The sequence below is a fragment of the Pogona vitticeps genome, chromosome 1 (genome assembly GCF_051106095.1).
Source record: "Pogona vitticeps strain Pit_001003342236 chromosome 1, PviZW2.1, whole genome shotgun sequence".
NCBI classification, from domain to species: Eukaryota; Metazoa; Chordata; class Lepidosauria; order Squamata; family Agamidae; genus Pogona; species Pogona vitticeps.
In genome coordinates this window covers 353,276,697-353,301,306 of record NC_135783.1, presented here as the reverse complement: position 1 = coordinate 353,301,306, position 24,610 = coordinate 353,276,697, and the positions used below count along the sequence as shown (strand labels likewise).

The 24,610-nt window shown below is 47.8% G+C and overlaps 1 protein-coding gene across 2 annotated transcripts in view; it reads right to left on the bottom strand.

Annotated features, from left to right (window-relative positions):
* The window catches only part of PYGL (glycogen phosphorylase L), a 54,316-nt gene extending 29,933 nt beyond the window's left edge, over nt 1-24,383 (bottom strand). Inside the window, exons 1-10 of one of the 2 annotated variants that reach the window (XM_078384236.1) lie at nt 24,272-24,383; nt 22,580-22,715; nt 20,119-20,372; nt 13,481-13,582; nt 10,737-10,815; nt 9,695-9,798; nt 7,679-7,810; nt 6,224-6,335; nt 5,587-5,669; nt 906-1,049 (exon numbers count right to left, since the gene is read on the bottom strand). In XM_078384236.1, coding sequence (XP_078240362.1) covers nt 906-1,049; nt 5,587-5,669; nt 6,224-6,335; nt 7,679-7,810; nt 9,695-9,798; nt 10,737-10,815; nt 13,481-13,582; nt 20,119-20,361 — 999 coding nt within the window. In that variant the 5' untranslated portion in view covers nt 20,362-20,372; nt 22,580-22,715; nt 24,272-24,383. The remainder of the gene's footprint in view (nt 1-905; nt 1,050-5,586; nt 5,670-6,223; nt 6,336-7,678; nt 7,811-9,694; nt 9,799-10,736; nt 10,816-13,480; nt 13,583-20,118; nt 20,373-22,579; nt 22,716-24,271) is intronic. The other variant, XM_078384240.1, reaches the window with a different exon arrangement.
* Between the last annotated feature and the right edge of the window lie 227 nt (nt 24,384-24,610).

Below are 24,610 nucleotides of genomic sequence, written 5' to 3'. Positions count from 1 at the left end.
CCCCCCCAGGACTCCCTCGTTACTTCCACCCCCCATTTTTAAATATAAATGAGCCCAAATGTTTCTTTGCTTGGTAAGTTTCCTTGGATCCTCCAGGGAGAAATTCTACCATGTTCTGAGAGTCTCCGAGATTCCCACTCTCCACTTTATTTGCCTTTTAGATTTTTGCTAATACAGGATACTTGGGGGGGGGGGGAAGAACTCCAGAGATGGGAGTGGGTGGCCCCCCAGGAACTCTGGAGATGACCCACCCCTTCCACAAAGTGCGTCTTATTTAGCTTATGCCTAAATCCAGACCTCTAATCCCTTCACCTACATTGTGCAAGGCATTTATTTACTTATTTAATTTTTATACTGCCTTGACCTAGTGGCAACCCACTACCTCTGGGCAGTTTACAAAGAGAACAGAAAATTGCAGTAAACAATACAACAGCGATACAAACTTAATAGCACAATATATGCCCGTAAATAACAAACCAAAGGGGGGGAAAGCATAGAAAACATACGGTTGACAGTCCAGCATAGGTCTATGATCGTGGAGGAATGTTTTAAAATTCCTCTTTTGTAAAGCTCTGCCTTCTGAAAAACAGCACAGGAGAAGGCCTGGTGTACCTCCAGCGTATTCCACAATGAAGGGGCCACCAGTGAGAAGACCCTGCTTCTAGTTGATGTTTCTTCGGCCTCTCTCTCAGGAGCGGGTGACTCGGGTCGTTGGCTCTTTGGGAGAGATGCTCTGCCCGGTGTCTCCCAAAGAGAGAATGACGGCAGTGGCTTCTTTCCGGGGAAAACCTCTAAACATGCCCAGAGACAACCCTATTCCTAATGCCGGTGCCTTTTTGCAACCAGACTCTTATCTCCCAGGAGACTCCACCCCCCTCCAAAGAAACGGAGGCACGATTAATTACCTGGTCTGGGAAGGAATCAAAAGCCGTCCGGACACTTTCAGTACTCCCAAATTTGGAAGCTTTGAACCGACGGATGATGTCCTGGAGGGTGGCGGCAACCACGAAGTATTCCTGCTTCAGGCGCAACTCTTTCCCCTCGAAAAACTAGAAAGGGGAGAGAAAGGTCCCAGGAGGAGCATCAACCAAAGAGAGGCGAGGTGACAAAAGGGGGGGGGGAGAGAAAACGTTATGGCACCTTAATTTTAACATAAGCTTTTGTGGACAAGTCCACTTCTTCAGACATAAAAGTGGGTCTCAATGGCAAATATTTAGAAATAATTATTTTCCATGTAGTCCTATTCTTGTCTGAAGAAGTGGACTTGTCCACAAAAGCTCACGTTCAAACACAGCCATTCGCCTTTAAAGCGCCACAACATTTTTCTTCTTCTTTATAGTTTTTATTTTTCTCTTGTTTTTGTCTAACACGCTAGCCCAGATTAGCCCGGCTCCTTCTTCTAAAACCACTTCAGCGGGACTTTCAATCTGAAACTCAATCTGCCAGCTGGTAAAAAGGGTGTCCGCTGAATTTCAGCAGCAGGGAAGCCATTTAAGACCAGAGCAAAAATCGGTCAAAGGCGGCTGGTCATCACAGGTAGAGGGATGCTTCAGATCTGCGGGATCACAACACACGTCACCCCAGCCGCTGGCATGCTGGCGCTCGCATTAACAGCGCAACAACTTCTGATCATCCTCATTCCCCTGCTCTTGGTCGAAAAAGACATGGCAGAGAAGCGGTAGGGTGGATGACTGCACCCAGAGAGTACAGTGGTGCCTCGCTTAACAATGTTAATTGGTCAAAAAAAAAACATCGCTATGAGAAAACATCGTTAAGCAAAACACCATTTCCCATAGGAATGCATTGAAAACCTGTTAATCCGTTCCAATGGGAACGGATTACCGTCCTTAAGCGAAAATCCCCATAGGAAACATCGCTAAGTGAAACAATGTTTCCCCCCAACGGAAAGCCATTGAAATGCATTGAAGCCGACTCTGTGCTTTTGAATGGCTTTCCGATGTCCGTTTTTGCTCATTTTTAAGTGTCTTAAAATGTTTGAAACCTGTTTTAAATGCTTGGAATCGTTAGTCCACCTTGTGAAACCTATGCACACTTCTTTTGGCTTTGTTCTGAGTCTTCGTTAATTTTTGGTGATTTTTTGTTTTCCCCATTTAAATCCATTGAACAGGTTTCAAACATTTTAAGACAGTTTTAAATGAGCAAAAACGGACATTGTTAAGTGAAATTCCCCCATAGAGAACATCGTTAAACGATGCAAAAAATTCCTCAAAGAAACCCATCGCAAAGCGAATACATCATTAAACGAAGCAATCGCTAAGCGAGGCACCACTGTACCTAGGCACCCTACATGAGAGATCTTCGTTTCTGCCAGTCATGTATCTCCCAAATACGTATCAAGATTTTGGCCGGTTTGCTTCCCCCGGGATGGGAAATGTTGCTAGTTCTGGATCACAGCTTCCAAGGGTGGACTGGGCAGAGGGTGTTCCATCCCAAAATTTCACAAGCCACCTGTGCCATCGGCGGACCACCCTGAACAAACCCAACCGCGCCTGGTTTCAGACGAGAAGACAAGCTGACCATCTTTGCGCATGTGTCATTCTGAAATGTGGGAGATTCGTTGAACTGAAGCAAGTTTGGGAGTGTGGGATTTTTTTTTTTTTGGCACTAGTTAAAAACATCAACTACACACACACAAGGGTAGGCGCGTCGCAAGCGGTGCCAACGAATCTGCCACATTCAACACCCACATTAAAGACCCACCCAGGACTCTTAACATGCACAGGGAACTCAATGGATCTGTATCAGTTTTCGAACCTCATTCCCTTAAGAAAAACTCTTAATATACAACAACACATTGGTGTAAAGATTAGTGTCATGTTGCACTGCTTTGCCTGCGCACCACGAACGACATCATCACCAGTGGCAGATCGCTACTGAGTCAAAGACATCCTTCTTTGATTTTGGGGTGCCCGTGATTTCATCTCTTTGCATACAAGCTGCCAACACCCCAAAATCAAAAGGAGCTCTTGATTCAGCAGCATTCCATCACTGACGGTGATGTCACTGGCACTGTGCAGGCAGAGCTATGCAGCAGGATATTGGCTATTGGTTTTCATACCTTCCACCACATTAAAAATCTGTTCAGCCCTTTGTTATCCCTGATGCACCATCGGGTATGCAATGGTACAAGCCCATACATCAAGAAAGGAGAGTGTGAGTCTCTTGGTCCTCTAGAAAACTACATCCCATAACTGGAGATAAGTTTATCCCTACACTCCTCTGCCACCGCCACTAAAAGACTTAGTAGTGCCCCCCCCATATCTGTGGGATTATACTGATTCACTCCTCCTCAGTCTAAAAATATTAAAAGAAAACCCCCAGAAATATGTATTTCTATGAGACAGCTACCAGAACTGGCCACTAGAGAGAGCCAGAGACCATGCTATGTATAGGGTTCACTATTATCCGCAGTTTTCAGCATCCACAAGGGAGCTCGGAACTACTCCCTTGAAGATACTGGGCTCCCACTATACTTCAAACTGAAGGTGAAGCTGGAACATCGGTACTACTTCCACATTTTTTTCCCTAGCAACGAAGCCAAGCGAAGCAGTTATCGCGGGTGTGGAAATTCAAAAAGGAATACTGTACTAGGCATGTTCTTATGGAGGCAGTAAACCAGTATTGGACAGTAACCGTGTCTGAATGCACTTCCACGGAAACAAATAGTCAATGTTGTATGAAACTCCTCTTTTGTTTTCAGGGATGTTTCTGTTAATGGGTGCAAGTGAACTGGTTTGTTTCAGCGCTCTTCTCCAGGCCTATACTGGTTTACCACCTCAGAATTAGCGTTCTCACCCGCCCCCTGCAAAAATAATAATAATAATAATAATAATAATAATAATAATAATAATAATAATAATAATAATAATAATAATAATAATAATAATAATAATAATAATAATAATAATAATAATAATAATAATAATAATAATAATAAAGGGAGCCCTCCTTAGAGGCAGGTGACAAACAAGTGTCATTTCTGGAATACAACACAACAGAACATCACACACACACACACAAAGAGAGGTGTCCGGGGGTGGGTGGGTGGGGAAATGCCAACGGATCTGCCACATTTGCCACCAAAATGACGGATCTACACAGAATTCTCCTCACCAGTAAAGCAGGCTGCAAGCGTGAGGATTAAATAAGACACCATCAAACGCCTGGAACATGACTGCACCACCAACTTACAGAAAAGGATTATATCTGATTTTTTGGGGGGTGCGAGGGGGCATTTCAACAGAATCACTGCAAATATAACAGGCCTTTCTGAGGGGGAAAAAGTGGAGCTTTTTCTTTCGATCACGGTGGGGCCCTGGTTCTTCTGGAGAGAAGAACTGGAGAAGGGTAAGATACCAACAGATGAGAACCCCTGGCTAACTGATATTTACCCAGCAGCAAAAGTGGCTTGACTACCCACAGGCATTTGGCCCACTGCGGGAACAGGCAGGCTGGTGATCAGATGACACATTTGCTAGAGCAACCCAGCCCTCTTCCAGATAGTTTCTACCTGCACCTTTCTTGGCCCCTCTCAGAGCTACTTTTTTAAGGTGTGGGTAGGCTTGCTCTGTTTTGGTTTGTTTCCAGTATGTGCAGTCACTGGGATCAAACCAAAGCAGAGCGTCTTGCTTTAGCTTCCCAGCTTGTTTCAACTTCCCAATATCAGTAGTGGCTAAACATACAACTTAACTACTTAATGATACTGGGAAATTGGGAGACTAAAAACCTCCTCTGCTTTTCCCTGGCAAAGATTTGGGAAAAAATAAAGCTGATTAGGGCAATGCTGATGCCCTCTTAGTATTCTTTAAAAATTGAAACCTTCCTCCCAGAAGCAGGAGCAGACAAGAAGGAGCAAGGTGGAGCCCCCTCCCCTTTTCTCTTCTTAAGGGAGCCAAGTAGGGTCACCTGAGATGCATATGCCATATGGATGCAAGCATGGGACAACAAGGTACACCAGATTTCTCCCTGACCTTAAGCAAGCCTGTTTATCCCAATCCAGCCAGCTCCAATTCAGTCAGGCACTGGATGAGAAGGCTGGGTGATGTTGCAGGGGTGCAAGAGTTCACGACCCCTTGGACATCTTGATTAGCAGAGACGATGGCTCATCTGACACTGTCCCCCTGTCCCCCCCACCCCCCGGTTCTTCTCTTCCCTCTGAACTTGCCTGCAGAATGCACTCAAGTAACTTGATTTAGGTCAAGATCCTGAGTCTTAGCACAACCGCCAGTTACTTTTTAAGGAAATAATCCCTTTGCTGCTACAGCTCCAAATCTTTAGAGGCCTGCTTCAGGCAATGTTTGCCAGCTCCAGCTGGCTTGCAGCCACCAGTTCTGTTGCAAAAGTCATTCCTGGATCTTTTATTAGGCAGTGTAAAGAGTTCTCTAGTGTTCGTTCTGAGCCTGGAGGAAGAGCCGATCTGCTTCCTTGTTTGGTTCTCAACCACTGCCCTGAGGCTCGCTTTAGACAGCTAGCTTGTCCGCGGCCCTTCTGCGGCCCACCCACCCCCTGAAAAAAAATTTTAAACCCTCCAAAGGGAGGTCCAACCTTTGCTTCTTAGGGACTTACATTATCGTTTGGATACAGGACACGGGAGATGTTTTCTGCCAGGTTTCTGTCCAGTACCGCCTGAATGTAATCACCGACATTAACTGGAAAGGGAAAAAAATTAAAAGAGAGAGAGATCAAAGATTTTACCACCTTGGTTGAATGCCAGACCAACTTTCAGTGTCTGCCTCCTGAAAGCCAAATAGACTCCCAACCGGTCAAATCCTGATTGTACACCCAAGCCTTCAGTGGCTGGTGAGGGTTATGGCTTGGTCTTCAACCCTTCAGTCTGTTTTAATCTTTTTTCCTAACTGCTGCATCAGTTCAACGGCCAGAATCTTGTTACAGTACTTACGTATGCCACTGTAAATGCAGCCACATATACCACAGCAGCTGCAGGAAACTCCCGTCAGTTAAATCAATGTCCATGCTCCTCACCCATATACGTACTAACTCACGCAACTGACACATGAGTAGAAATACAAGCACTTAACGGGGTAATCTGGCTCAAAATGTAGACTAAAAGGACATGGACTGAAGTGTTTTAAAAATGTTTCTGTTTTAAAACCATTTAATTGCACCAATTTTTAAAAATGTGATTTTTAGAATCCATGCACATTTTCCCACATTGAAAGTGAAAGCCACTGCTTATGCTTACAGTCCCGGAGGTTGAAATCATTGGGGGCTCGAGCAGACCAGAGCCTCATGGTGTTGACCGTGTTGTTCATATAGCCAGGTATCGGCGTGTCGTAAGGGAGAGCCAGGACCACCTGTGGGCAAAAAGGGACTTCAGTCATTCTGGCATCGAGTGGGCTTTATTCCCCAAAAAAGGACTCCTCCCTAGGCCAGGACCGGAGAAGGCCGTTTTTTTATTGCAATTTCTAGAATCCTTTCTGAGGGTCGTAATTCAAAAGCTAACTTTTCCAAGCTCTGTGCACGAGCCAATTCTGGAAGGCACTCCTTTCTTGCCCGTGGGGGTGCCGTACAACTTCCTCAAAATGAAAAGCAAAATGGCTTGCTGGGCAGAGGTTTATACTGCAAAATGAAAAATTCGGTCTGGAAGGAAGACCGAGGGGATGTAGGGATAGCATGTTTCAAATACAGTGGTGCCTCGCTTGAAGAGGATAATCCGTTCAGGCAAAATCGTTGTAGAATGAAATCGCCGTTAAGCGAAAGTAAAAATCCCATTGAAATGCACTGAAAATCGGTTCAATGCCTTCCAATGGGCGAAATAGCATCCAGCGAAGATCCTCCATAGGGCGGCCCTTTTCCGATGCCTGTAATGCAAGGAATCCTTCCTAAAACACAGCGGGGAGCCATTTTGCACAGCGGGCGGCCATTTTGAAGACCCGATGATAAGCTGTTTTGATCATCGTTAAGCGAAAAATTGGTTACTGAAGCAGGGAACGTATCGTTGTAAAACGTTTTTCCCTATTAAAACATCATTTTGCGATTGCAAAAACTTCATTGTTAAGTGATTTCCTCGTCTAACGAGGTAATCGTCAAGCAGGGCACCACTGTACTGTACTTGAAAGGTAGTCCTACAGAGGAGAGGCAGGATCTGTTCTCATGTCATCCCGGTGTGCAGGACACACAATAATGGGCTCAAGTGACAGGGAGCCAGATTTAGGCTGACTCTCAAGAAAAAACTTCTTAACTGTTAGAGCAGTACAACAATGGAACCCAGGACCTCAGGGGGAGGTGGTGAGCACTCCAAGACTAGAGGCGTTCAAGAGAAATTCAGTCAACTTGATCTGTATTCCTGCCTTGAGCAGGGGATTGGACTCAATCGGGGCCCCTTCCAACTCCATGATTCTATGAAATTGTTCCATCATCAAAGCTCCTTGAAAGGAAGCCAGACTCTGGATGGGCCCCCCCCCCACATCCCACCTGCTGGACTGTCATGTGCCCACCATATCATGCTTCGCCCAAAGAGGAGGAGAGGCGGGAAACCATGTCTTTCCCTCACCACAGTGTTGCAAAGGAGATTAACCTTGGGAGTCGACCCCTTACCCGCAAACACTCAGGGCAGTCTCATGGCTGGAGCGCGAGGAGGGTGGCCACCACCCACACAAGTTCACCCCCCCCCCGCAACGCCTTCCCCTTCGGTTACCTGTGTGTCTACCCATCTCACACCCGTCTGGGTGTGCTCTACTCTCCCATAGAAATGAATGGGGAGCATGTACTCAGGCCGGGCTTTCTCCCACGGATTCCCATGTCTCAGCCAATCATCAGCTTCTTCCACCTGCACGGAAAGAAGGCAATGTTAGAGAAAAGAACCATTTGCCACCTGGGTTTGCCCTTCCAAGAGCCAGGAGGAGCCACCGTGGCCACGCTGCTCTGCCCTCTACACCAGTTTGGTTATGATGCTCTTTGGGACCGCTCACCCCAGAATCCTTCATGGGAACACAACCCAGGACAGTAACTTTATCTCTGCAGACAGAGAGTTTATGTTATGGGTGGATCTCATTTACTGTATTTTTCCATGTATAAGACAATTCTTTTTTTTCTCTAAATTTTCTGGACCCAAAATTGGGGGTCACCTTATACATGGGGGTTACCGGTTGACAGAACCCCGTGGTTGCATGGCAAAACTGCATGCACCAAGATTGAAGGAAGTGATATGCCCGGAACAAAGAATGATGAATAATTTCATCTTTAAAATATTACCTGATTACTGGTAATAAACAGGCCTTTAGTATTTGAATACTTTTTTTAAAAAAATGTGTTCTGGTTTATGTTGAAAATATTGGTTTCTCAATGTTGGGTTAGAAAAGTAGGGGTTGTCTTATACACGGAAAAATACATCTTAAACAGCGGGAAACTGGATTCTGCTTCGGTTACGAAAGTGGGCTTGAACTAAACCTGAAATGTAAGAAGGATTGACTCTCTAAACCATACAAAGCCAGTGTGTTTGGACCACAGTTGCCCAAATCTCAAGGCCATCGTGGGAGCTGTAGTCCCCAAACCCAACTGGAGAAGAATGATGATGGCTGAGGTCAACGGGAATCCTAGTCCAACATGTCTGGAGGGCACCAGGTCGGGAAAGCTGCTCCAAACCAAAACTGCATTGCGATGGGTCAACCAGAGGGTCATGGTTAAATGGGCTTTGAGGAAAGTCCTCACCGACCAGATAGGCGGGGTATAAATTAAATAAATAAATATAAATAAATAAGCAGTGGAACTTTCTCCTCTTTCGGAGCCCTAGAAAGGGACGCACTGTCCTTTGGGCTGCGACACGTTTGGAAATGATGCAACAGAATTCTCTGGTGGACAACCAAGCCAAAGAAATTGCATTTATTGATTCTTCAGGACTCAACCAATGCACCTCCGTGCTGTAATCTCTCTCTCTCTCTCAAAGGGCTGGTTATCTATTCACCAGAATTTTCTCCATTAATCATTGTCTCATTTCACTCCCTGGAACCTTTTGAACCAGCGAAAGCTCACCAATCTGGCTAAGGCACCCACACGTGTGTGTGTGTGGGGGGGGCACAGTTTAAAAAAAGGAAGGATCCTCATTTTGAGGTCACCCATTGTGACTGACGGTTGATTTATCTGACTGGCAGAGATTCTGAGAAGGTCCCGGATAGTTTTGATTGTTTGTTTGTTTAAAAGAACCGAATTTTAAACAAAATTTTAAGAAACATAAATTTTAAATAAATAAAATATTTTCACTTCGCCTTTCTCCTTTAAAAAAAAAACCCCAAGGTGGCTTACGTCATTAAAAAGACAATATTTAAAATTCAAAACAGTATACAAATACTGTTCCTTGGAGAACCCCCCGGTTTAGGATCAGCCTACAAGGGTAACGGGGAGAGCCAGTACATTCCTACCTCATACAGAAGATGCTATCACCCACAAAAGTTTCTAACAAATCAAATGGATTAATCTTTAAGAGGTTCTGAGTCTCATTGCTTCTGACTCAAGAAAGTTATAAAGCTAACTCTTAGGCATCACTTCCCTCTTCTTTTCAGAGCAGAGACTTGGTGTGTGTTTTGCTGTCCTTCGGCCACAGAGATATGCAGTGAAAGACAGGTCTAAATGGAAATTATCCATTTATCCTCCCCAGAAGGATAGAAATGTCAGTGTAGCATCTCAGATCTTCCACAGACATCTCCCCTATGCTTACCTGCCACCCTTCTCTGATTTTCTGGTTGAAGATCCCATACTCGTAACGTATCCCATAACCATAGGCTGCGAGGCCAAGGGTGGCCATGGAGTCTAAGAAGCAAGCTGGAGAAAAAAGAAGCCACAGCCGGGGTCAGCAACCGTTTGCCCCAGACGATGACCCAGCCCCCCCCCCAAAGCCCCTGCTGTGGCCTTCCCAGACTGAGCCTGGTACAGGTTAAAATTAGGAGGACCTACAGTGGTGCCTTGCATAACGCGTGTCCCATTTAACGATGAATCCGCATAGCGATGCAGATTTTGCGATCGTAAAAGCGATGGTTTATATGGCTAAATAGCGCATTGCGATGTTTTAGACCAGCTGATCGGCGGTTCCAAAATGGCAGCCGAAAGAAAAAAATGGCCACCTGCAGCGTTTTCGTGCTCTTTCCCTCGCATAGCGGGCGGCAAAAATGGCAGCCATATGGAGGATTTCCGCATAGCGGTGAGTTTATCCCCCATAGGAACGCATTAAACAGAGTTTAATGCATTCCTATGGGGTTTTCCGTTCCGTATAGCAACGATTCCGGATAGCGACGATTTATCCGGAACGAATTATCATCGCTATGCGGGGCACCACTGTATTTGGAATTGGATGCCCAGGGATGGAAATTCGGCTTGCATGAGCAGCTCACAGAAAAACCCATCCAGAAGAACTACAGGAGAAACACTTTGGGACACAGTGAACACAGACTGGGAACACAGGAATGTCACAAGTAGCTTTATACTGGGTCAGATCCTGCATCTGGGTGGAATTTTTGCAACCTCGCATGCAGCTTCTAGTTTGTTTGGCTGCGAGGGGCTTTTCTGGGCTTGAGTGACTGTCCAGTAGAGATGGGAACAAACTAGAGACAGTTGTCTGTCCTTTACCTATACACTTCCTGCTCTCTTTTCAAGACAAGAAAAAACTCTTGTCGTTCTAGGCCCTATGTAAGCAGCCTATGGTGGGGGGGATCAGTGGGGCTGCACTGTAAATATTCTCAGCAAGGCCTGACCCTTTTGCTCACCTGCAAGTCTGCCGAGACCTCCGTTCCCCAGGCCAGCATCTTCTTCAATTTCCTCTAACTCTTCTATGTCCAGGCCCAGCTAAAGAACCACACAGAGAAACAACAAAACGCTCTTGGAATTATGTTGGAACCACAGTTGAAGGAGGCCGCTTTAAAAAAAAAAACTGGAATTGGCCTGTAAGAGGCCCAAACTTTCCAAAATCGTCCTGAGTTGCAAGCTCAAAGCCATCATGGAACCGCACGATTTGTCCTGGAAGATCGGGAAGGGTTTGTTCGAAGCAGACCCAGGAAAAAAGTGCTAGTTGGTTTAGCCCAGAGGCCCATGTCTGTCGTCTATGCCTTTCCAGTCCTTATCACTAGCTGTGGCTTCAAACATCCATTCGGTGCAACAGAGGGAATCATTTCTGTGCGTGCGTGCATGCATGCAAGGAGGGAAAACGTATATTGTCTGAACCGGTTGAGATAGTCCTGACCTTCCCAACAGATTTGCAAAACCAAAAAAATGTTCCAGACCACCTTGGAACGACTAGAGTCTGTTACGGAACCAGATCCCTTTGGTGTTAGATTTGCAAAACAGAACCTCACTGTGTTATGCCAACAGGGGAGTGGATTGCACAGAGGAAAGTGCCCCCACTGTATCACCAAGAACACACCGACCTCACCTGGTTTGGGAAGCTAAGCAGGGTCAGGCCTGATTTGTGCTCCGATGGGAGACGGCCACGTTAATACCGGGGATCTCCAGAAGGGCAAGGAAAGAACCCCTCGAACACTGGAGAATCGTTAAGTGACGACACTGGGCGAGATGGTGTGACTCGGGCGTTCGGTAAGAGCCCGGTTTCCCCACCAATTTACTGCCTGCTCTTGCAGGGGAAGCAGAAGCGATCGGTCGGGAAGCCAAAGCGGGCAACCACAACATCCGCTCCCAACTTAAGGGAAGGAGGCCTTCTCTGAACAGGCGGGACGAATTTCCTTCAGGCCTGTTGTTGGAAGGGAAGCCGCCGACGTTGCATTCACACAGACTCTGACAGTCTGCAGAAAAAGCAGGCATTCTAAATATCGGAAGTAAATACCTAGCCCATCTTTGGAGGGGCATTAAAAATTAAGTTTCCAGCTCAAGGTAGATTCACAGGCAGGTGGGTAATGCCCCTTGAAACAAGGGTACAAAAATATTATCTCCACCTGCAAAGGGAATGGCGAATTTTTGCGCCACGTTCGGGCAACCACAGCCAGTGTGGCCTAGTGGTTACAGAGGGTTAACTAGGACTCAGGAAGCCAAGGTTCAAGTCCCTCCTCAAGCTGTGAAGCTGATTCACCTTCCGAAGGATGCCAACAGCAACCTGGAGCAACTTCAGAGGGAGGGCAACCAGGAGGATCAGGGCGCTAGAAATCAAGTCCCTAGGAGGGAAAAGCTGGAAGAACTCAGCATGTTTAGTCTCGAGAAAAGAAGAGGGAGGGGAGAGAGAGAATATCATTTTTCAAATACTTGGAAGATGGTCCTACAGAGGAGGGGCAGGAAATGTTCTCAATCAACCCCGAGTACAAGACACGCACCAATGGGCTCAAGTTGAAGGAAGCCACATTTCAGCTGTAGATCAGAAAAAAACTTGACTATTAGAGCAGTATGACAATGGCATCAAGGACCTGGGGGTGTGTGAGTGCTCTAGTGCTGGAGGCATTCAAGAAAAAACTGGATAACTACCACGTCTACTTTGATTCATACTCCTGCACTGAGGAGAACATGGGACTCGATGGACTTATAGGCCCCTTCCAACTCTACAGTGGTGCCTCGCTAGACGATGACAATCCGTTCCACTGAAATCGCTGTTTAGCAAAATCATTGTCTAGCGAAAAGCATTTCCCTATTGGAATGCATTGAAACCTGTTTAATGCATTCCAATGGGGAAGAATTGTCGTTGTCTAGCGAACATCGGCCATAGGAAAGCCGCTTTGTGAACCGCTGATCAGCTGTTTAAATAGCTGTCTTGTGAAGCTTAGGTCCTGAAAACACCTGTTTTGCGAGCACAGAGGGAGCTGTCAAAATCGTTGTCTAGCGAAAATCAGTTTGCGAAGCAGGGACCAAACATTGTCCAGTGAAATTCACCCATAGGAATCGCTGTTTTGCGAATCGCTATAGCGATTGCAAAAAGTCAATGTCTAGCGAAAAAACTGTCATGCGGGGGAACTGTCTAGCGAGGCACCACTGTATTATTTTGTGATTCTATGACTCAGTGACTTCGAGCAGTCTTTTTCTCCTCTCAGCTCGGTCTAGATCCCGCAGCTGTTGTGAAAATGTAGAAAAGACAACCATAGCAACCATCATGGATATCCTGCCTTAAGAAAGTGTGGGTTGCAAGTCAAGGCCCCCTTAACTCCTCCACCACGGGTGTTAATGCAGCCAGGTTCTCCACCTCAAACCAGAGCATGACTAGTAACTTTTCTGACTAGGAACTTTTTATATGTCATTGCCAAAGGAATCGCCCTGTTAACCCACGGTTGCCAAACCAACCGCGCGACTCTTCCCAAGCGCCTGACAAAGAAGCCATCTCAGGGAGTCCACGGAAGCTTCCGGCAAAGAAAAATGGCGAGTCTTTACGATGCAACAAGATTCTTTGTTGGGTTTTGGAAGGACATTTTCTCAAGAACATCCCCCAGTCACAGTCCAGGCTCTCTGTGTGTGTGTGTGTGTGTGTTCTTGGACTCGGCATGCAAACAAGCAATCCCCCAAATCCGAACAGCAGCGGTACCTGATAAATGGCCTCATCACAGGCGTTTTGCAATCCAAGGTTTATCATGGTGTTCTGCAGAGTCCGGCCCATGTAGAACTCTAAGGAAAGGTAGTAAATTCTCTGGAAAAAGAAAAGAGAAACGGCAGGTAAATTCCCCCCCCCCCATGTCCAGGGTTGGGCGGTGCCAGTTCCATGATTGGGACCGAGTGCTTGGACAAGTTAGACGGCTTAGAGGATTCTCAGGGTTGTAGGCAAAAAAAAAAAGAGCGACTTTTTCAAGTTTTGCTGAGACCTATCTGGGTTAGCATGGCTCATATAAAAGTCTGCCTGGGTTCCTGGATGAACTCACAGAACTCGCCTACTGCTTACAGAAAGCTTAACGATGCAGAAGACACCGTTCATATGCAATATCCAAAACTGTGGATGGATCATACCTGGATCTCGCCACTAAAATGTTATTAAAAGACTAATGTTCAGACCCTGAAGGGTTAGCTTTAAGGCACTGTAGTTTGGGAGAGCAAAGACGGGGCCAGCCGCCCAGAGTAGACTTCAGTCTAGATGGGTGGGATATGGAAGGAAGGAAGGAAGGAAGGAAGGAAGGAAGGAAGGAAGGAAGGAAGGAAGGAAGGAAGGAAGGACATGATGGAAGGAAGGAAGGAAGGAAGGAAGGAAGGAAGGAAGGAAGGAAGGAAAATTGCCAAAGATGCATGGAGACACAGAAGTCATTGGGGAACCTCTCTTCTACAGAATCCTGTTGCCATTTACCTCTGACCTGAACCCACTTATGATATGTTCAATGCCAAAAGGGGATATATAAATAAACCTGGCTTGACTCATGCAGGATCAGCAGTTTTGCGACAGTGATTATTTGTTCTGCCTTTGATTTTGTAAAGAACACAAAGCATCCCTTTAAGTCAACAGCTTCCAGGGGAGTAACTGCATTAGCCTCTGGCAGCAGAAAAAAATAACCCCAGCAGAGTCTAGGGGCAAACCTGTTTTCACTTGTTTGCCATTCAGGGAGGCTCCGTTCCCCCCAAAGTCAACAGGGCGCACCCGCCCAATGAAAGCTATACTTTAATGAAGTATTCAAAGCTCTGGATCTAAGAGGAAGAGAACCACACAGAGAACTCACAAAATTCTACCATCCACCCACCTGTAAGAGCTGGACAGGTAAGGCAAAAAGGAGCAGAAGGTTGCCTTTCTCAAGTAAATACAGGGGACTGTAATATTTAGCGGAAGAACTGACCAGGTGAATCCACTGTATTGTATTCTCCTATATTCCCCAGCTGTGTTTTTTTCTGAAATAACCACATGTATGCTAATTGCCTTATTATTTATTTGAATTAAAATATTTTTACTCCACCTTTCTCCTTAAAAAGGACACGGCGGAACTTTTATTGTTGAAAGACAACATTTAAAGCTGAAAACCATGTGTATACAAAGGTAGTCTACATCATTACAGGAGAATACAGTGGTGCCTCGTATAACGAGCGCCCTGTAGAGCGATTAAATCGCTTAATGAGGGGCTCTGGGCCATCGCTGGAGCATTCGCTCAGCGATGGCCCCTATGGAGGTTTTTCGCATTGCGATATTCGCTAAGCGATTCGCTTAGTGAATATCGCATAACGAAGCGGGGGAGAACAGCTGATCGGCGGTTCCAAAATGGCTGCCAGAAGGTCCCCGCCGCATTTTCACGCCCTGCCCTCACTTACCCAGAGCGCGAAAATGGCGGCGCTATGGAAGAACTTCGCACAACGGTGAGTTTTCAAGCCACAGGAATGCACTGAACAAAGTTCAATGCGTTTCTACGGCTTTTTTATTTCCGCACAGCGATGTTTCCCATAGCGAGGGTTAATCCGGAATAGATTAACCTCGCTATGCGAGGCACCACTGTATTCAAGCTGAAACAATAAATTTTAAAAGAAACAAACATACACCACTCCAAGAGATAGTAAACCCTAAAGACTCAGTCAGAGCAGTCATGCATAAGAATCCATCTGAAAGTCACTCATGTAGCTGCCAGTCACTGAGGTGACGTCTGCCTAAAGAGAAAGGGGTTTTGTCTGCTTGCGGAAAGACAGCAAAGATGGGGCCAGGCGGGCCTCCAGTGGGAAGGAGTTCCACAGTCTTAAGAGCACCAGATGTGACTCCTTTAAATAAGAATTAGGAAGATGGGGCCAGGCGGGCCTCCAGTGGGAGGGAGTTCCACAGTCTAAAGGAGCAGCCACAGAGAAGGCCCTCTCCCAGGTCCCATCGAGATCCTGGAATTAATTGACCCAGGAATCCTTGTCATCACTTACAGAAAAATGTTTCCTGGGAGGGGAACAACTGAATATCAACCAGGGCCTTAAAGGTCACTGCTTGGTGTGAAATGCCGCACTATCAACGTGTGCCCGGAAAAACAGCTTCTTTGTTAAACATACAGTCTCTTCCAGCAACGATCCCATGTACAAATACTTGCCATGTAGTCTCATTCTTATGCCTGAAGAAGTGGACTTGTTAGCGAAAGCTCACTGTAAACTATAACAGTCTTTAACGTGTCGCAACCTTTTTTTTGACTTCATTTTTTTTTGCCTAATGTACCAGCACAGAGTAACCCTTCAAAGATTTATTCACCTCTTAATCAGAAATATAGTGATCTTCAGACACACCTGCAGGAAAAGGTGGTCCAGGCTGACTTGATAAATCAAGAAGGCGACAATCGTAAGTGGCCGTACGATGGGGACCAAGGTGGCATTTTCGGAACTGAGCATGTGGTGGTGTGGGAAAGGGAGGAATATGGCCTGAAGTCAGACTTTGAGACAAATGAGTGTCTTGAAAGAGAGAGATAGAGAGAGGGAGAGAGGCCAGAAGATTATGGGGTGAGGCTCTCCACAGGAAGCCAGGAAACCTCACCTCTGAAAGGGATTCCATCTGATGTCACAAACGGGATTACACCTTAATCTACCAGGCTAAAGCCCCATTAAAGGCTGTTAATGTCAAAAATTAACTGAAGAGATCATTAAGTCAATCCAATTCAAAGAACAGATTCCTTTATCTTTTTGCTGAAGCAGACAGCTCCACGCTTTCTAGGATCGGCCTTCTTTGGCTGAAGATTTTCCCCAGCCTTTAAAAAAAAAAAAAGAATAAGAAGAAAATGAGTTGGGCCAGGCCATCTGTGTGCAGGGTGTTGACAGCATTATTAAAAGCCTTACAGCGGATTCTGGAAGAAACAAAGGTGCTGATTCACTTTACGGAGAGGCGGGAAGACAACCGAGTTCTACCTTCAACCGTAGATTGTACCAAGGATTTTGTCCAATGCCTGTTGGGGGAATCGAACCACAAAACGATGCCTGTGTTGCTACCGATGGCTCTTAGGTGACTTTACTTAAGGGGGCTCTCTGCAAGATTTCTATAGGGAGAAAAAAAATCTGCTATATTCTAACACTCCAATGCTTTGAAGACTAGACGACTAGCTAACCCATACGCCACTGCCTTCTTACTTGACCACCAACAGGCTGCAGATCCTGAGTCGTTTATGGGTTCCTGTCATGCACCCTAAAGGGGGTTGCCCTTGAAGACTGACCGGGATCTAAAACTGATCCAGAAGATGGTTCTCCTTGAGTTGTCCAAGAAGACGACCATGTTCTCTTGCATTTCAGCTATTTCAGTTTGTTTCTGGTCTGGCACAGAGCAGACGATGGGGATAACGCAGGTCCCCCCCCCTTCTGCTGCACAACAAACAGAAAGGGGGCCAGCTCCGGGACAGACCCGAAGAAACTGCCTTCATCTCAGCATAGAGGATTATGGGATTTGGGACAGTGAGACGGAGTGACAGCCGCCCAGGTGGACAGCTTTCAAAGGGAATTGGGCAAATCCGCAGATGATAAGGCGACGGATGGCTAGTAGCCACGAGGGTTATGTAATATATCTAGAATCAGGGTAGTCGGTCCTTTGGCAACAGCTGCGGGGAGATGCAAGAAGGGGGTGTGTGTTGTGGCAAGACTCCGATTTCACAGGAAAGGTGGGTCCCCTTGGGATCCGAGTCTGAACTTTATAGGAACGATCCTATCCAAGCTTAGGTTGAAGGGAAAAAAATCAGCACCTTGGGTAACTTCAGTAAAGTTCAGACTAAAATGCAGAGCAGATTTGTCCCTTTTCCCCATAGGGATCCGAGTTTGTTTCTGTGTGATGAGAATACTGGATAGGGTGGGGAAACCTCCGGTCTGATCCGGCACATCTCTCTTTATGCCGGAAGGCTTTGTAACCCAAAGTATCTTGAACATCTCCTCCTCCTCCTCCTGTTCTATAACCTTAGCCAATGACTTTATTCCCCCCCAGTCAGAAGTGTGGCAACGAGGATTTTTTGAATGGTGGCCTCCCCCTAGAAGGCGTGATGGTACGGATGAACTTCCACCTTCTGAATCGAAGTAAAATGCTTGGCAGTGCCTCTTTCTTTTCCTCTTCAACCTCTAGCAAAGCCGCAAAATCCCACGCCTGGTGGTACCGTGGCTGCCTTACATTCTTATCTTAAGAAAGCAGGATTCTCTGCAAAAAGACAATAATGTTGGGAAAAGCAGAAGGCAGCAGGAAAAGAGGAAGACCCCAAGATGAGATGGACTGACTCCCTCAAGGAAGCCACTGGCTTGAGTCTGCAAGATCCGAGCAGGGCTGTTGAGGACGAGGCCTTTTGGAGACAGCTCATTCATGGTGCGGCCGTCAACTGGAGAAGACTTGACAACCCATAGCAATGACAAAGCTCCTATAAACAGAGAGGTTTAGGTGCCCCAAACCAGGTGAGAGCAGGAATGGCACAAACCACACAGAAAAGGTGAGAGGAGGGGCACGCAGAGCTAAAAAGCTCAGAAGCATCAACCGCCTGGTCCGGAGCGACCCTTTCCGATTCAGACCGAGAAACTCTTTTCAAAGGCCCCAGGGACGGATCAGGGTTGGCCAGGGTATCAAGGAGGTCAACAAGAAAAAAATTAATGAGGCTGGGACTGAGCCTAAATGCCTTTATTCTCTCCTTCCCTAAAGAGACAAGAGCACAAGAGATATAGATGGAAGTAAAGGAGAAACGGAAAGTCACCTTAAAAACTGGCACTCAACCGCTAGGAGTGTGCGTCAAATTATTCCTGCCTTGTTTGTTTCTGGTCTCCCAACAAACTTACTGTAAGCTACTTCGCTTGTATTTTAAATAGCGTATAGGAGTATAAATTAAAGCAGAGGGTCGTCAACCCGCCCGGGGGCGGTCCATGGCCTGAGCCGGACAGGGCCACAGAGACAGAGCCCCCCCGTACGCAAGAGCATGGGGGTGGTGGTGCCCCACCTTCCTCAGAGGCTCAGCTGGTCTGCGGTCCCAAAAAGGTTGGGGACCACTGAATTCAAGGATTAAAAAAAATAAACAATGGCCAACACCTTTTGCTGTTCTACACAGGGGAAGAGTGGGAGACAGTAAATGTGGTCTCCATTTATTCTAAGAAAAGGAAAGTGTTCTGCTTCTATATCGCCCCGTAGTGCTTAAAGCTGTCTTTGGGTCATTTACAATTAAATGATGCAGGGTGCCTCTAGTACTCCCCCTCCCCAGTAAGCTGGGTGCTCATTTTGCTGACCTTGAAAGGATGGAAGGCTGAGTCAACCCTGAACTGCTTGCCTGAGCCCATAGGGATCAGTCTCAGGTCTTGAGCAGATTCTTGACTGCAGTACTGCAGTTTAACCGCTGTGCCTTGAGGCTCCTCGCCTATATGGGGAAAGGGACTTCAGGGTGGTTCTGTTTTTTTGTGGTGGTGGGGGGCTTTGGATTGCACAGGTCAGAATACTCTAGCCCGCCCACTTATACTGAGTGGGAATTCTGGGAGTTCATGAGGTCTAGCTTCTGTTTGCTGTTTAAATTTATCCGTAAGGTTTAGATTAAAAAGTCTGGCCCGGTATTCTGTTCATAGTGGGCAACCGCAAGCAAGATAAGTGTGAAATGGCCACCGTCATCCATCTCTCTCTCTCTCTCTCTCTCTCTCTCTCTCTCTCTCCCTCTCTCTCTCTCTCTCTCTCTCTCTCTCACACACACACACACACACACACACACACACACACACACACACACACACACACAAGGAAGACTGATTGCTCAGGCACTGGACATAATTTACGGTCACATAGTTCTCCCAGGAATTTGTCCAGCTGCCTTTTAAAGCACCCAGCCTGGCAACCAAGTTGGTTCAGGGCCCAGAAACAAGGTTTCTTCAGTTGTGGCAGAGGACACCTCCTCTGCCCCCCCCCCCCCTGATATTTTAAATTCCAGCCAGCACCTCCAACAGGGCCGTATTGTGTGAATGGAGCTTCAAAACCCGCATCTTCCAGCAACTTGTGTTTATTACCAATCTTCCCCTCTCCAACCTCTTTTTTTTTTGACCTCCTCCCGCTGAATTAAAGAACTCTGGACACTAAAGCACAAAACAACGTCATGAGTAAAGCGTCTGCCGGCCCGGCCCACCACAGTGGAAGGTTCAGGGTCTCACAGAACATTTCCTCCTCCTGAAGGAAGAGTGCTGTGGGACTCCCAAAACTTGCTTCATGGATGTGGGAGGCAAAAGCCGCCCTTTTGAGACGGACTAGGCTCTTCCCTTGGCTACCTTCCACCGTCCCCACTGCCCTTCCACGCCTCCCCTCGTGGGTCTCACCTTCGGATCTCTCTCGTAGTAGTACTGCTGGGTGCGGATCCATCTGCCCACCAGGTGGTCCCGCACGGTGTGGGCCAGGGCAAAATAGTAGTCCCGGGGGGTGGCCACGTTGCGGTCCTTCACCAGCGTGAAGTGGAGGTGCCGGTTGAAGCCCTTCTTCAGCTCGGCCACGTTCTCCACGCCCACGATGCCACGGATGCTGATCTGCTTCCTCTTCTCCTGGTCGGTCAGAGGCCGAGACATGGCTGCCGAGGCTGGGGGGGAACAAGCCGGGGGCGGCTTTCAGACCACAAGGATGGAGCCGCTGTGAGCCAGATCCTGCCTCTCTTGTCTCTCTCAATCATCTCTCCCTTTCTAGAACAGAAACCTGATTGAAGGGAGGCGTCGGGTGCCGCAAAGGTTGAGGTTTAACAGGCCGCTCAGAGGAGTAAGCCAAGCAGGGCCTTTTTAAGGGAGGTCTATCCGGCCCCAGACAAGAGGCTGGATAGCTCAGTGGTTTGGGTCTCCGGTTTCAGAGCCGGGGACTCTTCGGAGTATAGCCAGCCTGGGTAGCCTTGGGCCAGTGGCACCATCATTCCAGGGCAACTCCGGAAGAAGGAAAGGGGAAGACCACTTCGGATTATTCTCCCCCTGGGGGAAAAAAAGGGTTGCCGTCATTCGGAACCGATTTGACGGCATACAGTGATTATTCTTTATCCAGCCCATATTAGCAGTCCGTGCTAAACTCAAAAAACCTGGGTCAGGATCCCCCATTTTTATGCCCCTCTTCCCTTCCCTTGGGAGATGTTGGCGAAAACGTCATTTGGATACATCCCGTTCGGCCAAGCCGAGGTCACAAGAAAAGGTGAGCTTTCCAGATCGACCGATCTCTTTATGGGCAGAAGGAATGTTTGTGTGTGCTTTTGCCTAAGGGTGGGGCCCGGCCCCAAAGAAGAGCTGAAAGTGTTATCTCTAACCACGGGAGATCCATCATTTCTAAGTGGTCTTCTCAGCTGGTCCTAGCAGCAATTCCAAGAGGCCACCCGAATCCAGCACAAACAGACTTAACACATCTCACATTGGTGTTTTTTTAAAAGACAATAATAGTAATAATGTATCATTAAAAATTTCCAGCCTCCCAACCTACTAATAAAGCAAATGGAACAGCCAAATTCAGGGGAAGTAAGGAATATTCTTTATAACTAATTTGCTTTATATCTAATTAGTTATAAATATTCTTTATAACTAATTTGCTTTATAACTAATTAGTTATAAATATTCTTTAGAACTAATTTGCTTGCTATCCAGGGGGGTGAACAGACACTGGAATTTCTAATAGTCCCTCTGATGCAAAACAAAAAGTTTTTCTGGAATATTTACAATTCCACAACCACCAACAGAGTGGTGAAATGGGATAGATTGTGACACTAGGATTTAGGAGGAGATCTGGATTCGAATCCCTGCTCGGCCATGGAAGCTCACGAGGACGAGTAGCAATGGAAAAATTAGCCATTAAATAGCTCACATGCCTTAGTAACACTATTAATTGTAACTTTGTGCCAATTCTGACTTAGGGTGATCCTTTCCAGGGATTTTCAAGGAGAGAATGCTCAGGAGCAGTTCATCCTTCTATTCCGGAGGGGGGGGGGATTGTCCTGGAAATGTGCCGTCTGCCCAATGACACCCCAACTGGGGTGTAAAGATGGGGAACCCAATTCCCAGACTCTGGCCCTGCAGCCAGAGACCTAATTCAAGTCAGCGAAAACCCTATCAGGGTTGCTAAAAGTCGGCTGCATCTTAACAGCCCATAAGCACAATCCTGCGGATGAGCGAAGCCAAACAATACATGCAATTATAATAAAGCTCCCCCCCCATGAGATCCCAAAACATCCTATTTCTCTTGTCAGTCTCCAATTATATGCTAAATTCTCAGACAAGCCAAACTTCAGCAAACCTCTTCATATAGAGGCCACTCCCAATGAGCCGGCCATTTACAAACCACTTCAAACCAACCATTCTGCTTTTAATATTTGGATCATGCCAGCTTCATAACTGCAACATAATTTTTATTGATCGTTCGATGGCTTCCCGACCTTTTTCTCTTGCAGGACTTCCGGCGGCTCAGCAAGAGAGGCTTAAAACACAACACAGCCCCCAAACCACTAAACTGCAATATTAAAACACCGTTGAATAAATTATTGGACTGAAACAGATGCATAATGAATGATGCATACAACCCTTCAAGGCCTTTTAAAAGCAACCTTACAACAGCAGTGAAACACCCTGTCCTTAAAAATCCTGAATTTAAAAAAATCTTTCCCTCTTCACTCCTTTGGAGGTCCTGCATCTATCTATCTGCTAGTAGGAGCTTTACCCAAATAAATCTCCTTTTTTTCTCTCTCTCTCCTGGCTGGTAGGTAATGAGCAGGTCAGCTGGAAGACCAGCCTTCTTTTTGCAAGAAAGTTTCTGCGGGCTGCTCACCTGGATGAGAACTAAGCCAAATCCACACGGTAGGAACAGAAAATCCTGTAGGAAGTCAGAGGGACACGATCCCTCGCTTTGGCCAGCAGCGTCACCGAAGGAAGGAGAAAGGGACCAGCCTTTTTTGGGGGGACACCTGAAACACAGATTGGTTAACACTCTAGTAAATACCACTACATCGGTCAGAGCTCGGGGATGGAGCTTGTGGACACAGGCTGGAGGGGAGGGTCCCTCACCCCAAAACGTTCATCTCAAGAGCTGTCTAGAGGGGGAACCGAGAAGGTCTTTCTTCTTCTGCCCCCCCCCCACCGTGTCTGCCTCAATGGTGACCCCCCCCCCCCCAGCTATTTGGCAGGACTTGGAAGGCGGCAGGCCTAGCAAGTCTCAGCAAAAGGCTCGGCATCTTCCAGCCGAGGTGTCTCCACCGAATCTTAAAGACCCAATATTTGGATCCCATTACCAACGAGGAGGTGCTCCAAAGGAGAAGCTCGTGTCCACTTCATAACGTGGTCGCACGCAGAAGACATGAATGGGCTGGCCACTTTTTTTGTATGGAGAATAATTGTAAACCCACCTACCGGGGGGGGGGGGGGACGACAAGAAGGATGCCCTCGAATAACGCGGCGAAGGCCTGAAGGCACTACGTACTACATGGGAAGAAACTGAAACCACTGTCGCAAGAGCGAAGGAGTTGGAAAGATGCTACATGGCATGGAAGTAGATCATCATCTTCTTCTTCTGCCCTGTGGAAGCACCTCCCCCCCCCCCAAAAGCACCAGAGGAGAGAGGGGCTCTGCAGCCGCACCAAGAGGCGTGCACAAAACTTCGAAACTTTACTTTTTAAAAAAACTACAAGTCCCAGCATCCCTCAGCCAGGGGTGGAGCACTGGGTCCAACCCTGATTCTGATTCTGATTGTTCTTCTTCTGCCCCTTGCAAATCCTGTCATCCCAGGCTGGAAGGCAGCCCAGGAAGGCTTTGACAACCTTGTTAAGAGCCAGGATCGTGTCCCTTAAACAAGAGCCCAGCCTGGCCTCATCCTGCCTCCCTTTTTGCAATTCATGGGCCAGAATCCTTGGTGGGCAGCTTCAAGGAAAGGCCCGCGGGTTCAAGGCTAGGAACCAGACGGGGGGGGGCGCAAAGCGGCTCGCGAGGGGGGGGCCTGGGCAGGTTAACGCCGAAGTAACGCCCCTTTGAAGCAACGGGCGTTACTCTGCGGGGAGAAAGGAGAACCCAACAGCCACGCCACGCCCGGCGGCCGCCAAGGGCGCGTCCTTTTTCCTGCGGGTTTCTGCGCCCCCCAGGGGGGGAGGGAGGGCGGCTTTGCGCCCCCGCGCAGGGGATCGGGACCAAGAGGAAACCCACCCACCCACCGACTAAAGCGGATCGGAAAAAGGGGGGAATCCATAAGCCCCTTTCGCCCTCCCAAAAGCGGCGGGGGGTGGGTGGGGGAAAAAGTAACTTTTTTTCGGGGGGAAAAAGTGTAGGAGATGCCGAGGATCCCGATCCCGCCTCCCTTGCCAAGCACCGTCGGGGGGGGAGGGTCATGGGATGGGGCGCGGGAGACCCTCCGAGGACCCCCCCCAACCCACCCCCAGCCAACTCGGTCGGCTTCCTCGCTTGCCCGGCAGCCCAGCGGAGCTGGAACGCCGCGTTCGGGCGCAAGCCCCCCCCGGGGGGGAGGAGGCTCTACCTGCGCGCGATCCTAAGGCGGCGGCCCGTTCCACCGCGATCCCTTCGCAGGCTCACCTCCGGGCTGGCGAGCAGGCAGGATCCAAGCCCCGCACAGGACGAGGGGAGGGCGCCGACGGCCCGCCCCCCCCGGCCCTCTTTTTATAGGCGGCCATTGGCCAGGGCGCCCGCCCGTCCGCCCTCAAAGCCCGCCTCCGGGCTGCTTTGCCCTCTCCGCTGGACCGGGAAGGGTCCCCGCCCCGAAGGGAAGGCGAGGGGAGAGGGGAAGAGCCGAGACAAGCTGGGATCGGGGGCAGAGGGAGCGCCCGGGAGGCATTGATCCCCCCTGTCCGCCCCGGGG